This window comes from Diaporthe amygdali (assembly GCF_026229845.1).
Source record: "Diaporthe amygdali strain CAA958 chromosome Unknown NODE_3_length_2959817_cov_65_330692, whole genome shotgun sequence".
Lineage (NCBI taxonomy): Eukaryota > Fungi > Ascomycota > Sordariomycetes > Diaporthales > Diaporthaceae > Diaporthe > Diaporthe amygdali.
In genome coordinates this window covers 120,093-137,222 of record NW_026517023.1, presented here as the reverse complement: position 1 = coordinate 137,222, position 17,130 = coordinate 120,093, and the positions used below count along the sequence as shown (strand labels likewise).

At 51.0% G+C, this 17,130-nt stretch overlaps 6 protein-coding genes across 6 annotated transcripts; 4 read left to right on the top strand and 2 right to left on the bottom strand.

Annotated features, from left to right (window-relative positions):
• Positions 1-309: 309 nt before the first annotated feature.
• J7T55_002416 (lcohol dehydrogenase) lies at positions 310-1,636 on the bottom strand (the record flags this gene model as incomplete). The annotated part of the gene is made up of 4 exons (XM_053137487.1): positions 310-369; positions 423-637; positions 797-935; positions 1,013-1,636. The coding sequence occupies 4 exons, from the start codon at positions 1,634-1,636 to the stop codon at positions 310-312; spliced, it is 1,038 nt and encodes a 345-aa protein (XP_052998287.1).
• Positions 1,637-2,096: 460 nt separating this feature from the next.
• On the top strand, positions 2,097-3,449 carry J7T55_002415 (guanine deaminase; the record flags this gene model as incomplete). Its single annotated transcript, XM_053137486.1, has 1 exon — positions 2,097-3,449. The coding sequence occupies one exon, from the start codon at positions 2,097-2,099 to the stop codon at positions 3,447-3,449; it is 1,353 nt and encodes a 450-aa protein (XP_052998286.1).
• Positions 3,450-3,961: 512 nt separating this feature from the next.
• Positions 3,962-5,083, bottom strand: J7T55_002414 (lcohol dehydrogenase; the record flags this gene model as incomplete). Its single annotated transcript, XM_053137485.1, has 1 exon — positions 3,962-5,083. One exon carries the CDS (start codon positions 5,081-5,083, stop codon positions 3,962-3,964), a length of 1,122 nt encoding a protein of 373 aa, XP_052998285.1.
• A 1,716-nt stretch (positions 5,084-6,799) lies between these two features.
• Positions 6,800-7,684, top strand: J7T55_002413 (endonuclease/Exonuclease/phosphatase; the record flags this gene model as incomplete). Its single annotated transcript, XM_053137484.1, has 1 exon — positions 6,800-7,684. The coding sequence occupies one exon, from the start codon at positions 6,800-6,802 to the stop codon at positions 7,682-7,684; it is 885 nt and encodes a 294-aa protein (XP_052998284.1).
• A 2,124-nt stretch (positions 7,685-9,808) lies between these two features.
• J7T55_002412 (uncharacterized protein) lies at positions 9,809-10,213 on the top strand (the record flags this gene model as incomplete). Its single annotated transcript, XM_053137482.1, has 3 exons — positions 9,809-9,854; positions 9,916-9,987; positions 10,071-10,213. The coding sequence occupies 3 exons, from the start codon at positions 9,809-9,811 to the stop codon at positions 10,211-10,213; spliced, it is 261 nt and encodes an 86-aa protein (XP_052998283.1).
• Positions 10,214-15,658: 5,445 nt separating this feature from the next.
• On the top strand, positions 15,659-17,031 carry J7T55_002411 (lkaline serine protease alp1; the record flags this gene model as incomplete). Its single annotated transcript, XM_053137481.1, has 4 exons — positions 15,659-15,952; positions 16,015-16,465; positions 16,527-16,630; positions 16,687-17,031. 4 exons carry the CDS (start codon positions 15,659-15,661, stop codon positions 17,029-17,031), a joined length of 1,194 nt encoding a protein of 397 aa, XP_052998282.1.
• Between the last annotated feature and the right edge of the window lie 99 nt (positions 17,032-17,130).

Here is a 17,130-nt window from a genome sequence, read left to right as displayed (position 1 = left end):
CACAATAAAGAGGCCGGCAACCGAGTGCAGAGGCAGGCTTTGCTCCTTCGTCAGCACAACCCGTGGTGATTTGGATCTTATTTTAGGTCAAATTATTGAAGTCTCCGATACAACCGGCACTATTCATCACATGTGGTAGATGTGCGACAGGTGCTGATATTTAGCAGTGCATCCCGGTCGAAAGTGGCTGTCACTAGCGACCCTGCCCGCCTCCTTCTCCTCCTTCTCCGCCTCTGCGGCACGTAAACATCGATGCGTGCGTAGATTCTGACCCATCTCTAGAACCACAAGTCACATTCTCACGAAATCTCATGAGACTGCGACCACCACCTTGCCCCTGGATCGCTTGCTTGCAACACGTTCATAACCCTGAAAGCCGCAGCTGTCAGCACAACCCGAGCGGTTTTCAGCAGACAACATACCTTTACAGCATCATTCATCGAATACTCCGAGTCCCGCGGGAACTTGCTGTACTCGCCATTCTCAATCCACTTTGCGACCTCTTTGGCGATTGCTCCATCGGGCCACAGAGCGAGGAGTTTGTATCTTCGAGGCACTCCCCCGAGTGCAACAGGCAACAACTTGCTTCTCACAATCGGGCCTGCTCCAACGCCGCCCACGATCGTGATGAATATTCCTATCCAACCATCATATTTAGTGGATGCAATTTTGATAGTGCCAGGAGGGTGACAGAGAACTGAGGAGAGTATGATTTCACGAATGTTTCCTGAAGCAGCTTCTAGGAACGTCAAGAGATTGGGAAGGGGAGAGTTCCGAGTGTGAAAAGGTTACTTACCATCTTTGTGCAAGTACTTGGCTGATCTCTGGAATAGCTCATCACTGCCGACACAGTCAAATATCCGGTGCACAGGATTGGATTCGAAGCTGTCGGTTAGGTGTGCCACGAGAGACTCATAAGCCTTGTAATCGATCACCTGAAATCCTATCGTTAGCAAGATCGTTTATAGTCATGCGCGTCTCTTTTGGTAGGAAAAACGCAGGACGCTCTTACCTCGTCAGCACCAAGTCCCTTCACCATCTCGGCATTCGCAGCCGAGCAGACTCCATATACGAAGGCGCCCTTTGCTTTCGCCACCTGGACGAGGACAGAACCAACTCCACCGCTGGCACCGTTAACCAGGACCCGGTCACCAGCCTTTATGCCAGCCTCTTTAAGGACAATGTAAGCTGTCTGACCCGCGATCCCCAATGCCCCTGGGGCGTCTATCGTGTCGACCCCCTTTGGCTTTACGACCACCTTGCTCGCCGGGACGTCGATGTACTCAGCCAGGCTGCCACGCCCGACTGCCACTGAAATAACATTGAGCGCACCACAGACTTCTGCGCCCAGAGACACGCCAGAATCACTTGGCACCGATGGCCCAATCTTGACCACCTCTCCTACAAAGTCCAGGCCGGGGATGGGGTTACGACGGAAGGGGACCCAGTTAGGAATATTGCCCATGAAGTTGAGATCTGCCGGGTTGAGAGCCGCATATGAAACCCTGACGAGAACGTTGCCGGCTTTGATTTTGGATGGGACTGGATAGTCAGTCTTGAGGGTCAGGGCGTCTTTTGGCTGGCCGTTTTTGGTGACGAGCCAAGCCTTCATGGTGGTGGGGATGTCGCCCGCCATGGTGGCTTAGGATTAGAGCGAAATGAGTGATATCAACTGATATAGTGAATTCTCCTGCGATGTTTGAGGTCTGGTGTCTGAGTTCTGTAATGATCTGTCTTTGTTCAATGGATGTGAATGAGGGCAAATCTGATGAATGTGGTATGCTGTGGTTGGCGACTTTGCGCTGGGCATTTGCATGTGAGGTGAAACATCAGACCTCAAACAGGGACACGGGGGCCAGACGGAGATGGAAACGGAGATGAAAACGGAGAGCGGTGGACCGTGCCCTGCTATGTCAGCGCCATATCTAGAACAACGGCCCCCCTTCTGGTGCAACCCTCTCATGGCTGGCTGCATACACTGGCCGTACAAATAGCTGTATGTGTTGATGGGCTGCTTATCAGCTGTGCCTGAGGCTATTGTCAACAGCACACCCGTCATGCTCAGCTTGATTAGATGACTCTGACACGAAGACATGATGAGCGACTTTACTATCTTTCACGGCCCTGTGATACATTCACTATCACCTACCGAGCTCGAGATCCTCGAGTCAGCCCTTCTTGCCGTCGACAGCAATGGCTGCATCGTCGCTTTCGAGAGGAATGTCGAAGTTGTTCCTGAAACCCTCCATACTCCCGCCGGGCTAGAGATCCACCTCAAAGACTGCACAGTTCAGAAGCTGCAGCGAGGATCATTCCTCATACCAGGCTTCGTCGACACGCACAATCACGCACCACAATGGGCGCAGCGGGGCCTTGGACAAGGAATGCATATTCTCGATTGGCTTGACACCGTCACTTTTCCCAGCGAGGCCAAGTTCGCCGATGCAGAGTATGCGCGTCGGATATACGGACTGTGTGTTGATGGCTTCCTCAAACAAGGCATCACGACGGCATCCTACTATGCGTCAGCGCACGGGGAGGCCACACGCATCCTGGCTGACCTGTGTTCGGAAAAGGGCCAGCGCGCACTAGTTGGAAAATGCAACATGAATAGGAACGCGCCAGATTATTATCGGGACGCCAGTGTTGAGGAAAGCCTGCGGGTAACGGAGGAATGCATCGCACACATTCGAAAGATTGATCCCAAAGGTCACTTGGTCAAGCCTGTCCTGACACCACGCTTTGCCATCACCTGTGACCCTGCTGTGCTGGATGGACTAGGCAAGATCGCGGTAAGAGAGCCTGATCTGCCGATACAGACGCATTTCAATGAGGCGGAACAGGAGATGAAGGCCACCAAATCTCTCTTCCCGCAGTTCAGCAATGAGGTCGATCTTTATCAGAATTACGGCCTACTCGGCCCAAGGTCGATACTCGCTCACTGCTGCTACATGAGCGAATACGAACTCACCAAATTTGTGGAGCTCGGCTGTGGTGTAGCCCATTGCCCAATTTCCAACATGACTGTGGGCGGTGGCTTCATGGCAGCCCCAGTGAGGGAATTCCTGCGTCGCGGTATCAATGTTGGGCTAGGTACGGACTCTGGTGGCGGTTTCTCCAGCAGCATACTGGATGCTATGCGCCAGGCACTTGTTGCTAGCAATGCGAGAGAGGCCTTGTCACATGGCAAAGACAAAGGCTTGTCTATCGAGGAGCTCTTCTACCTGGCAACTCTTGGAGGGGCAAGAGTTTGTTCAATTGGGCACAAGGTTGGCAACTTCGCGGTGGGCATGGAATTTGATGCTTGCGTTGTTTCCACACTCGTGGCTGATCAGATCATGACCATGGTTGAACAGGATTCTTTGAGAACCGTGTTCGACAAATTCGTCATGACGGGTGATGATAGGAACATTGATGCCGTTTATGTGCGAGGAAGGCGGGTGAAATAATCAGTCAGGCTTCGACAAGACCGACTTCAATCTCTATGACCTGGTGCGCATGGACACACTAAATTACCTTGTCACGGTGATTTACATACCAAGCAAGCCTAAACAGAGCAGTAGGTGAGCATCTTGGATATCGAAGACCACTAAGGGGCTATCAGATGGGCCCCCCCGTGGGCAAATATTGGTCTTCTCCTGCTCTGCATCCCCCGCCCCTTCCCGCAAAGGACCCAAGCTCGCAGATCTCTGTACTCTGGAGCAGTTCAATGGCACATAGCGTCGTCAATCTACACTATAACTCTATACAGAACTATTTTCTCTACGTGTGAATTCTGCTTTGGTCTGTCATGACACGAGAAGAACGTGAAGATGTGAACAACGCTGTGACGGAGTCTGAAGGGACGTCCGCGCAGTGTAATTATATCATAAGCAAGGCACGACTCCTTGAACTAAACTTTTCCAGGCCCATCTGCTTCCTTTCGATTTAGACCATTTTATAGACAGAGGCTTCACCTCCATCATGGACCAAATGGCCTGATGACAACCTTTTCTCCAGAAACGCCCTGCTTGTTTCTGTCCAGCGCCTCATCCACAGCTGCCAAACCTCCCTCAATCACGATCGGCCGGTTGGGTTGGAACAAGCCCTTTGCGATCCATCCACGCTCGCCGCCAATGGCCTTGATGACAGGTTCACTGACATAGCGTTTATCCGGAGCACTGCCCAGTCCCAAGATTTGCTTGACGTTGACCTTGGGCTTCGCAGCCAGACCAGCCTCGACGACCTCTGGGTACGGGCCAGCCATTGGGTCTGGGTTGTCGTTGGGGTTCCACACACCAACAACTTGGCGCTGCTCAGAAGTCGTCTTGACGAGGCCCAAGATGGCGATTCCAAGCTTGGCCGTCTCCTTCTCCGCAATGGAGTCCCAGACAAATTCCAAGGGCAGGTCGCCGATTGCATCGCGGTAGTCCTCGGGCTTCGATTGTGTCTTTCGGTCAAGAACCACGTGAGCCCCAAGGCTCTTCAGGTGCTTGACGTGCGAGGCGCTCGAATTGGTCACGATCCTCTCGAAGCCTGATAGCCTAGCCAACTGGATGGCGTACTGGCCGACCGAGGAGCTGCCACCCAAGATCACAATGGACTTTCCCTTGCCGACCTCTCTGCCACCATTCTCGAAATGCCAAGGCCCAGGGGACAGGCCGTGGCCGGTGCTGTGGTAGAAACCCATCAACGCAGCCATCAGAGCCAGCTGAATGCCAGCTGCCTGCTCGTCGCTGATGTTTTTGGGTGTGTGAGACACCAGCTCGGCAGGCAGCTTGCAGTACTGCTGGAAAGTACAGTTGTCGAAACTACCGAGGATACCCTGGAAGAACACCCTATCGCCCTTGGTGAATGTAGACACATCGGATCCAACCGCGGCGATCTCACCAGCGGCGTCGGATCCAATCACGGCCGGGTAGTAATCACCCAGAAGAATGCCCTGGTCGCGGATCTTCCAGTCGACCGGGTTGATTGCCGTAGCAGTGATTTTGATGGCGACCTCACCTGGGCCAAGGGCGCTGAGCGAGCGGTCGGAGATGATGTGCCGGCTCTTGGGCGAGGGCAGGACGGCCGCCTTAAAGGTTGACGGGATGCCAGACATGGTGTTGTAGGAATGAAGCGGATGAACACTTGAAGGCGGAGCTAAGTGATGGTGACTGCGTTGTTGAGGAGCTGTTCGACGTTGTGTAAAGCGTTGAGATGTCGTGAATTTAAGTCTGCCCACGTACCCCTTCAAGCGCGGCGTCTATGCAGCTCACAAATCCTCGTTTGCTCACTAATGCAGAAATGACGTGGGCCCCGCGCGGGAAATAGACTACACGACAGTACACACGGCCAGATTTTCTGTGCAGGACATGTTCATGATTCAGGCTCTGCCGAGGTAGAACCCACACCCAGCACTGCTGGATGTTCCTCCATTGGACGCGTTCCTGTTTCTGGCCTTCAAATATTACTAACAACGCTATAGCAGTGGAAGCACACAGAAGTCTACCGTGACCATGCTGATACACACGGGCGTTTTGAACATGCTGGGTGCAGCTATCAACAGAACTTGAATTCTAGGTTTGCATCGTTCGGTAGCTGATTCTTTGCCAGTTGTAGGTTGGCAAAGCTGCCTATTTAAATCTTTGCGCTGGATCTGCTTGCACCTGCTGAACACCGCAATAGAGGCAACGGTTGCGTGATAAGAGATGAAATGTCTCAAGTTGAGACCCTCTAAAGACGGCCCGTCCCTCTTCATGCAAGTACAGGAACCTAGCCAAGTATCTTACACATACAAAGTACAGCGACCCTGGGACATTGGACCTGAATACTTTCAAATCGTTCGTCCTTTCATGTTTTGCTTGTAGACTAATGCTCACTGAGCGCTGGAATGAAGATATCAGCACCCGTTTACGAAGCAATTGTTCAGGGCGCGTTTGCGGCCGGTGATAACGCCATTGCAGTGATGACAGTAACGCAAACGCTGGCTAATGAGACAGTCATTATCGCAGGTACATGCGGAGCATGTGTCGTGCCACACAACGGAGAGTGCTGAGAATGTCCATGAGATGGTCATGGCAGAAGATTCTAAGCCTGTGTACAGTTTAGTAATATTGCTGCGTGTGATGTGATAAGGGAGTTGGATACAGCGGGTTAATTGTGCAATGGAAGGCACAAAAAAGGGAGGGGGAGAAAGATAATCCACTGCACTCTAGCAAGTGTGTAATGAATGCGATTACTACGCAAAGTGCCTGTGTGGCTTCCAATGACAAATTGAAGGCCAGTTCGGAGTTGTCTGACAAAAGAATTGGGCGGGCGACCTGTCAGATGCAGCATCATTCCCTCGTGCTTGCGTTTGGGGGCCAGTTTCTTGGGCATCTATTGTTACCTCTTGTGGACGACGGATTGCTTGTTTTTGGACGGCCATGGGGCGAGCATCAGTGTCTCCAATCAGTGGCCGGCAGTCTGACATCTCCGCTTCGCAGCAAGATTTAACAGCGGCAGTGTTACATCCCCAGGTTGCAGCCAATGGCCTTGGCTACCATCGCCGCAACAAATTTGAGCAATCATTTACCCTAGAGATTCACGTGGTCACCGTCCATACTGCTCTGGCCGAGGTGAGAGTAGCGCCGTCAATGGTTCCTGGGTCGCGCATGCTCGTAAAATGACGAAAGATAGAAATCCCTGTGTAGCCCACATGTCGCGCTCTACTTGAAGGGAACTGCGCCCTATTCCCGATCATTGGGCGACGGACCGCTGCATTCGCTGCCGCGTTCTTGTGCAACGAAATCTCGGACTCAACTTTTCCCATCTACGGTATACGGCACCTTTCATCATGATATCGAAGTTCTGGGCCTCAGCCTTAGTTTTGGCAACGTTGTTTGCGCAGTCATCTTTTTGCGCGAGTCTTCCTCTGCGCATCATCACATTCAACATACGATATGCTGCTACTTCTTTGGAAACGAACGAGAAACCATGGTCAACCCGTAGGCCCTTGCTTGTCAATCAACTTTCAGGTCAAGCCGCTGAAGCCTCCACCACTGTCATCGGGCTGCAAGAAGTGCTGAATAACCAGCTGATCGACATCAAGAGCGGCCTAGGCACTCAGTGGGCTCATATTGGCGTGGGTCGTGACGACGGCGCCACCCAAGGCGAATACAGCCCGATTCTATACCGGACCGATATATTGAAAGTCCTTTACAGCGAGGTCAAATGGCTGTCGCCTACGCCAGACGTTGTATCATTTGGTTGGGGAGCCGGAAGTCGCCGTATTGTCACCATTGGCGTTTTCGAGCATATCGCAACTGGGAAGCGATTCATACACGCCAATACGCATCTCGATAATGTCAGCTCGCAGGCGCGAAGTGAAGGCATCAAGGTCGTTGTCACGCGTATCAAAGCAGTGCAGCAGACATGGGGCCCACTACCTGTGTCTTTGACGGGTGACTTCAATTCTGCTCCCGACGGAGATGCTTATTCGACGTTGACGGGTTTGAATTACTTGGAAGATCTATGGAACCTGGCGACACATGTTGGCACAAATCAGCTTACCTATACGGGCTTCTCGCAGACCGGTATAAGCCGCATTGATTATATTTGGCTCGGGCCCAAAGACACTCAACCATACACGCCTCAGACGATTGAGATCGTGGGCAATTACGTGGATGGAGTCTTTGTGAGCGATCACAGAATGGTTGTTGGGGATGTGATAGTGATTTGAGATGGGATAACAATGTCAGAAAGAGTCTAGTGTAAATGTGTCACCAGACCAACGATAGATGTTTCCCAGCAGCGCATACAGGATGTTTAATCAGGATAAATATGACGTTCGCGAGGCATGAAGCGCGTTCTTGCTTCTCCCTACGTCTTGACCAAGAGTAAAGTCATAGTTTCGCACAAGTTGGTGTGTGCGGAATTGTGTAAATTTCGACCCATGATGTTGTTGTCCCTTCCCGTTCTTCGATGCCTCCCTTTAGCGGGCTTGCTGGCGTTTGCGGCCGCTAGCCCGTTTCTTTGACCCAATATGATTAATTGGTTGCTAAAAATCAAAGACTTGTTCCATGTTGAGTGGCATGCGACCACCGGCACATGATGTGCCCCATTTGAGAATACGAGAACGAAAGTAGCTGCTTCAGACGGCATGTTTGCTCCGAACTTATCAGTCGCCCTATTTGAATAATTATGTCCTTGCATGACTCGAACTCACCGAAGTAACGTAATTACCGCTTCTACTTCATCTCAAGGATTGTGTTGTTCAAGAGGTTGCTCGCCGCTAGAGCGCGTTTCCCTGAAGTTTGGAATGAATACCTGTCATCCCGCTCGAGATACGACAACCCTTGACGCGGAGAAATGTCAAGAATCTATGGCTTATTTGTTTTACTATTTTTTCTAGTGCGTGCAACGCATGCATCCAAATACACTCAGGGTGGTAAAGTCACTTCCATCTAGAAGACGCCTGCGCGGGTTCGACAGTTTTCAAATCTCATGCTGGTACTTGACATGTTCTGTGACTGCTTGCTAATTGTAAACACCGGCAATGTGGGTTCTTCTGTTCCGCAATCTGCCTTTTGTTCCTGGAGAGTCAGCTTTCACGACGAGATCACTCTTTCAAGCCAGGTGCAACAGACTTGATCCCAGTGCTAAGCGAGATGCTTATCCCTCCCCGCTCCGAATTCCCGGTTCGTGTGATCTGCAAGGAGCCGGGACGTGCACACTTGCTTTTGAACACTGATGTCAGCTAAGGGCTACAGGATAAGTTCTTCTCCGATCCATGTACATGCCACAGCTTTCCGAATCAAATTTCATCAATGGCCTCACACGAAAAGGCTTACGCCACTGCGCCGTTTCATACAGGTGAGCGAGATGGACCTAATTAGGTGAACAGTGATCCTCGGGATCTGTGGATCCGGGACGATGTCGACTGCTGGATGAGGTTTTTGTAACACTATTTTCCTTCAACGGGGCACAGTATGAGGATTGACAATAACAGGATTGAATCTGGCTAGTAGCCGAAGGTTTCAGCCCTGGGTTAGTGGACCAAGCCTTTCCGCCCAGGCCCATCTAATCGAGATCTGTGAAGCGGAAAGCTTGGTTATAGCGGGCATGGGCTATTCCTCTCTCGGCCGGGTCGGAGCATCTCAAAACTGCCCAGTCAGGGCATCAATGTGTCGAGTGAACAAAATATCAACAAAGTTGCAATGCTCTCGGGGGTATGTAAACCGACATAAGAACTTTTGGTGACCTTTCGTGAACTTCTTCCGGGTCAAAGCACTCCGACGAATGACTGCAAGACCGGAACCCTTGAGCCGTAGCGTTGCTCATTGTGAATCAGCCATGCTGTCTCTGCTCAGAATTTGGGACCGATCGTATAAATTAATGAATCGATAATCGTTTTTCAGCGGTCATCCTTGTGTATATCATACAGAAGCTTTCCACAATGAGCCCTGAAATGCATATGCAGACGCCACGATCTGTGTACTACACAGAGTATTGAAAACACATCATACGGCATCGGTGTGTCTAGACCAAGACCCTGGTCAGAAGTCAGACCTCGCAGCGTGCTTCCCACATCATTCTGGCTGATTATCGGATTTTGCGAGCAAAAAGTGCTTGTGAAAAGGAGATGCAGGTATCATGGTGGGACTCATAATCTCTCAACATCTACACTTGCCATGGTCCCGACCTCCGCTCCAGAAAAGGTCAAGACCGCTTCTCGTCACCGAAAGGAAATATAAAAAGATGCCCATTTGCTTGCTTTGTGTCCACATTTGATCTTCATTAGCAGCAACAAACTATACAGCATCGCTATACAATCATCAACTTCTGCATCTTTCACAAATCAAACATGCAGCTGTCCTTGATCCTCGCGTCTGCGCTTGCCGTGGCAACTGGTATGTTGAGAGTGTTCCCGCTTTACTTTCATAAGAACGAAAGGCACTGAAGATTCTGTAGCTCAGGGCTGCTATTTCACGGTCCATTCATCCACTGTGGGTGATTTCAAGGTTCAGCACTCAGAGCCCTCTGGTAGGTCAAACTCGGGGTTTTGTTTCCTTTATGCTCTCGGGGAGTTGCAGGCAGATCTCACTGACGCGATTGAATGCTTGTAGATCACGGCGGGGCCAAGCAGACCATCAGCGGATCCAAGGGCGCTTGCTCCTTCTCTGGAGACCTTGCAGATGGCTGCATTGTCACTGTTGAGAAGAACAACGGTTGCGGCACCTTGACATTCACTCGCATCGGCAGCAACTAAGGACGGTTAGCTTTGTTCACTGGGTGAATAAACTAAGTTCGGACGCGTTATTGGGCTATGGGCGTAACAGAAAGTGCAATGGTTTCGATTCTCGTGGCTAGCTAGAACGACAGCTCCAGAAATTTATCTTTCAGATCTTTTTAACTTCGTAAGCTGTGAGCACTATGGTCAGAATGCATGTTCGTCTGAATTTGGTGTTTTGGTAGGCCTAGACAGCGTTATGGCTCGCTGTGTTTGCAACAATCATGTGGATGTATCCTTGGTTGGGTATGGATCAGAAACTGGGTCTAATACTTTTGTCGAGATCAGTTTCGTCGTCAGCCTAATCACGCTTTCTTAACAATTATATGGTTGAGCTAGATCAAGCTTAAATCGTGCCTCGGAAGGAAGCGAAGCTAGAAACTAAGAGTGGTGAGCGAGTTTTAGGTGCGAGATCCGGTAGGCGAGCGCCTACAGAGGATTACACCCGGGACCGGCTGCAGTGACGGGCCTGAAGTACCTTCACGTCGCTTCTTTTGTGCCCCAAAAGGCGATAAAGGATCTGAGTATAGCAGGGAGCAATTTGAGTGCCCGCTTCACTTTTCATTTGAAATTTAAATAAACGAAGGTGAAGAATATAAGAGGTGCAGCCGATATATCGGACGTGCAAATGGAAGTTGAGTTTGCGTCTTGCCCTTCCATCACCATGTTCCAGTGTCAATAATCAACGTCCTCGATGTTAGTGGCGTACGTCCCCGTCACACACACTTTGAAGCTTTGGAAGACACGGAATCCCAGCCCTGAACTCGCAAGCTTGGCACTTCTTCCAAGGTTTCCACCTAATGCTTGGCTGCCTAAGCTGCCTCAGCTGCCTCAGCTGGCTGAACTGCCTCAGCGGCCTCAGGTACTTCCTCTGAAGCTGCACAGGTGTGGCATTGCTAGATGAAAGTTTCCGTAAGTACGATATCTTGGTGAGAACAGACTCGTTATAGCTTCTAGGGATTGAAGACCCCTTTCACATTCTTTGCAAACACTTACTCGGCAGCATGCCACAGCTTTGCATCTCTTTAGAAACTGGCAGCCTGAAGCAGGCAAGCAGCCAGAGCAACTATTCTGGCGTTCGTCCAAGGCGACCAAGTCACGGCCGAGGGAGGCGGAGCTAGCAAGGTCGACGAACAAGCTGCCAGCGAGAATGATGAGAGCAGAGATTGGGAACTTCATATTGAGAACGTAAACCAGTAGCAGAGATTGTTGTGTTACTGGTAGTAAGGGATTGGTTCTAATATTAGGCTCTTTGGGTGGGAGAACAATCATCAAAAGAAACATTGAATATCCAGTGTTGCTGGGTGGTAACTTATTTATATTTGGCAGAGCTCTGATAGCTTTTGTTATTACAACTCGGCATTGTCAGGACGGGTGGATGTTTGTGCTATACAAATCTTTTAGTAAACCACTCATAGTAATAATAGAAAGGTTTGTAGCTAAAGCATCTAAAGTATCACGAAGGCTTAAACTTAATTCCCTAAGCACTGAATTTTCTAGGAACTACTATAGTTATATTTAGATCTGGGGGCGGGGTAAGCAGAAAGGTTTCAACCTTATAAGCCTCTTCCTTAGACCTAGCAAGCATTTTTGGTTCCCATAGAGATGAGAGTGTCAGAGTTTGCAGTACATGCCTGACCTCTACTTCCCACACTTTCTACTTGTATCATTGTGGCAGCCACTAATTAGACTTGAGACTGCTTTCAATACCGAAGCGAAACCTCAGACTATGCAAGTGATCACATTTTGTCGGAAGAACGGTGAGTGAAATGCCAATATTGACTCCTTCAAGAGTCAACCGACTGCTAGACCGACGGGCTGATGGACGGTTGAACGACGGGTTGCTTAACAGGCTAATTGACAGACAAGGTGGGCTTCATGGTTAATAAAGCTTTACTGGGATACTTAGGCGACTTGTAGTAAGGTTTGGGTGAAGGGTCAGGCCTGGGAAAAAGAGAAAGTAATTGCCACTTTTAGTTCTAAAGTTGGGTGTTAATGGGGCTATACTTTTGCCAGTCAAAGTTTTGCATTTCAACTATACAGTCGTATCTAAAATATACGAAGGAAGTTTACCAGAAATACATCTATTGGTTATTAGAGGCGAAACATTATTAATGAATATCTGGCTTCATAGACGCTAAGTTGTTGATCCTTAGACCATCATTGATTTGATAGAGCAGTCGCACGTTAAAGCTTTTTTTGTTCACAGAAAGAGCGAGGAGAGTCTCAACAGTCTTAGGCAAACCTAAAGGATATAATCGGCGTTACCGAGGTTCTTGGCCTGGAACCGGGCGCTCTCGCCGCCACCAGTGACGCTATCCTCAGGCCAACCCGAATCTCAAAGTTCGCTAGGGGTGCAACCACGACCGACCAATCGCCGATCGATTGCCAACCGAGTGCTGACTGAGTGCCATGCCCGGGCCATGTCCAACATGTGCTGGGTTGGTGGTTGACTTACGTTGATGATGGTTCTTGGAAGAAGGAAGGATGGGCGTTGTTGCACCTGCCGCTGTGGTGTTTAGTTAACTCTGCACTGCAGTCTACGCGTCGTGTAATACCTGTGATGCAGACACCGCGCTGCCGCTTTTGTGGTTGGTTATGTCTGCCAAGCCGCACTGGCAGTTTCGTCAGCAAGAACGGCCCGACCAGTACAAAGAGAAAGCTTCATATACTATCCAAAGTCATGTACCTCTCAGATGCTGGCTAACATTATCCTGCCCTTCATGCCCTTCGCGCCCTCACCGCATAGAGGGCCAGGGCATAGCTTATCTAGGGACGGGGTAGTCCATTCATGCTGTGTGTTATGTATATGCTCAGTCCGTGTTGTGGTGATGCCAACTTAGCTGCAATGAAACATTCCTTCCTAAACATTAATATACTTAACATGTGCTCAGATTACAATATTAATCGTAGAACTAATCCAACCTACTTACGAATGGAGTATATACCGGAAAGCGGATGTGGTGTCGCCTACATGGCAACGTTCTGAAAGAGACTATTAAAGAACGAAATAAACCATCCTCCCGCTTTTACTCTCATTTATTTCTCATTTGTTTCATATAGAAACAACGTAGCTGCTGACATATAAATGGCCCTGCATTGAACTGCTCAATGACATGGACGACTTACGAGCATTGGAAGAGAAGAATATTGCTGTGTGGATAGAAATTCAGATCATCCGAAATTTTCCCTCGAATATATCGTATGTAATATAAATACACAGCCTAGGAATCCCCCAGGGGGGGGGGATTTGTACTATGTATTCAAACTACTCGCATTGACGTTAGAGACAGCCTTGGAATTTTATCGGCCATGAGGTCTATCGGCGGTTTCTTTTGCACACATGCTCGGATTTAGTCTCGTTTGGGCTCAGGTACCGTTGTTTCCCGCAGGATAAACATACACTGGTCGAGTCATTTGATAGAAACATTACGACATTGTCCACGAGCACATTTTTTCAAAGCCCGTCTGGGCCAGCAGAGACCGCACTGATTTGAAGCATCACCGTGGGTCGCTGCCAGCTCCTCTCTATTGCCATTCGACTTGCTATATTCGCAATTGCTGTTCAAGGTCCACAACTCGATCCATGTTCTCCTCGGCGAACAAGCACCTGCCATAACTGCCGTGCCAAGCACATATAATCCAATATTATTATGGGACTCTGTCATGAAACTGGGCATGCTCTGGCTCGACAGCCATCGCTACGCTCTGAGTTTACTAGTGTAATGGGTCCATCGTACAGGATCACGCCACAGGCCTACTACTATTGTATGTCGTTGGGTCCTTCACGTGGTGAGTCAGGAAGAGGCAAATGCCCGATCCAAGTCCGAAGGCAGCTGTGAGTGACCGTGCACGATGAGGCTACAACCAAAAGCAGAAGCTCGTTCAATGCCCAGACTTCAGTCAGGATGGTTGCCGACGTAGCCAGTATTGTATCATGAGCCTGCATTTCTTGGCCCTCGGGCTCTGGACAAAAGAGAACACGGTGCGCGCTTGCGTTCGACTCCAACAGAATGATGACATGCATACACGACCGCCGCTCCCTGTCTGGCTGCCCTGCTTTGTGGGAGGCTCCCGGGAGCTCGCTCCCCCAGGCGATCAGGGTGCCGCATCTCCAGCGGCAGTGCGGAAATGCTTAGACTATGTAGGCTATTTAATATCCGTTTTACACCCGCGCCCCACCCTGTGCCACCCACCACCTAGAAATTAAGAATGTCTACAGTAGTGCAGATACTACGTAGATTTTGACACTTCTCATGCACTTCCCGCCTGCGCTTGCGAAGCGTCCAACCCAGGGTGTCCAGCAATTTGGGAGCAATGTCTGACAGTATCTGAAGTGCGCGGGAAGTGGGAGCTTCCCCTCTTCCCCTCTCGTTCATCCAATAGGCCCCCGTTGGCCTTCAAGGGCGCAAGCTGCGGTGGGTGGGAGGCTGGAATTGATCCGCATGCGCGGTGACGGAGCATTGCCGGCAAGCACCATCCTATCAGAAGCCCGAGTCTCTCGCCAATTCGCTAATGGTTGCGGAAAAGGTCCCAAAGAGGAAGCTCGACAGCGCCAGATGACCACTGGGATGGCCGGTAGTTTCGTGCCAAGTTGGCACAAGATACTACGTTCTGAGATAAGCTTATATCTCGGCAGGGGCCATCCGCCTGCAGTCCGCATGGGCAAACCGTACACGGACAGGCGCTAGAAGCTGTTGGGAGGGTCGCATGCATCCTGGGGATATACGCTCCCGCAGCCCGTGGCGAATCGCCACACACCTCGGATCCGCAGGGAGGGTATGGCAACTCGGGAGTCCCTTTCGACGTGCTCGCTTGTCATCAAAGATGCTCATACATAAGCAATGGCCGCCTGAAAGACTTGTCACATTGCCAAGTAGCCAAGCTCCAACTAATTAATTGTCCCGTTTCTCTTGTTGGCTGAGCGCCGTCTGCCGAGACCTCTGGTCATTCAGGCTTATGTCGAATGGGCATGTCAACTTGTCCTACATATGTCCCTTGGCCTGCCTCCTTCCTGAAATGGTTTTCGTGTCGTGGAGCAGAGTAACCTCGCGACATACCAGAAGCCTCTTGCAAGCTCGATAAGGCAAAACCTGCAGGTCCGGTGCAGGTCTGAGGGGATCTCGATGCGTGTGGTTGGTGTCTTTTTGGCGTGATTGCCAGTCATGTGAGCCGCCCCGGGGGAGGGAGAGAGGGAGAGTCCAGCTCGATACAACGCACCCAATGATGGTGTCTAATTGCCTGATATGAGGCGAGAATGGCTTCATTTAGCCCTCGAGAGGCGCTTCGCAAAGATATAAAGTGTCTCTCAGCCCAGCCCTCGAGTCCATCATCGTCGTTCAGCACCATCCGCGGTCTCAGCTCATCAGCCCTCCTCGTCAGCTCCTCGCCTCGTCAAACTACCAGCCTGTGTCTCAGCCCAGTATGTACGGCCTCAAGAAGCTCGCCCTCGTCGCTGGGGCTCTCCTGCCCTTCGTCAACGCCGCGCCTGTCGCCTCCGCCCCTCAGGCCCGGGCCATCCCCAGCAAGTACATCGTGACCTTGAAGGATTCGGCAGACGTCGAGTCTCATCTTGGATGGGTCAAGGACGTCCATGCTCGCAGCCTGGGACGTCGTGACCTTGCTGGAGTCGAGAAGACATTCAACATCAGCGACTTCAACGCTTACTCTGGTGCCTTCGACGATGCAACCATCGAGGAAATCAAGGCCAGCGATGCTGTGAGTCTTTCCAACTCATTGGGCCGTTTGAATATGAATTGGCTAATCTAACACGTTCTCAGGTCGCTGCTGTCGAGGCTGACCAGATCTGGAGCCTGTATGCTTTGACGACCCAGACGAGCATTCCGTCTTGGGGACTGGGAGCCGTCTCCCACAAGGCTGGGGCTGGTTCAACTAGCTACGTCTATGACAGCACCGCTGGATCAGGCACCTATGCCTACATCATCGATACTGGCATCAACGCGGCTCACACCGACTTTGGTGGCCGCGCCAGCTTGGGCTACAGCGCCGTGACCGGCGGTACTGCCGACACTGTGGGCCACGGCACTCACGTTGCTGGCACTATCGGTGGCACGACCTACGGAGTCGCCAAGTCCGCGACCATCATCGCAGTCAAGGTTTTCCAGGGAGACGAGGGAACGACCGCTGACGTTCTTGACGGATACTCCTGGGCTGTCAATGACATCACCTCAAAGGGCCGTGCCGGCGTCGCTGCCATCAGCCTGTCCCTGGGTAAGTAGTAATTATTTGACCTTTAGTTGTAGTAGTATCCTTGCTAACCGATCATGTGCAGGTGGCGGTGTCTCCTCTGCTTTCAACAGCGCTGTTCAGTCTGCCTACACTTCCGGAGTCATCAGCGTCGTCGCTGCCGGCAACGAGGCCCAGAATGTCGCTAACGTGAGCTAAACCTGAAGTCCTGTTGTCAATGCCACCTATTAACCCGAAATATCTAGGTCTCACCCGCATCTGCTCCCAACGCCATCACCGTCGGTGCCACCACCAACGCCAACCGATGGGCCACTTACTCGAACTTCGGAAGCGGCGTCGACATCCTCGCTCCCGGCAGCGCCATCACCTCTGCATGGATTGGTTCCAACTCTGCGAGCAACAGCATCTCCGGCACGTCCATGGCTACCCCCCACGTCACCGGCCTGGTTCTCTACCTCAAGGCTCTCGAGGGTCTGACTTCTCCCGCCTCGGTCACCTCCCGTATCAAGGCTCTGGCATCATCCGGGATCATCACCGGTGTTCCCAGCGGCACTGTCAACTCCCTCGCCTACAACGGAAACGGCGCTTAAAGCATCGGTCCTCATAGATACCTCGCAACATTTGACCAAAACTTTGGTGTGGTGAAGCGGTTGGGAACATAAAGAGTTTGTCATCAGTGCTTGGCACAT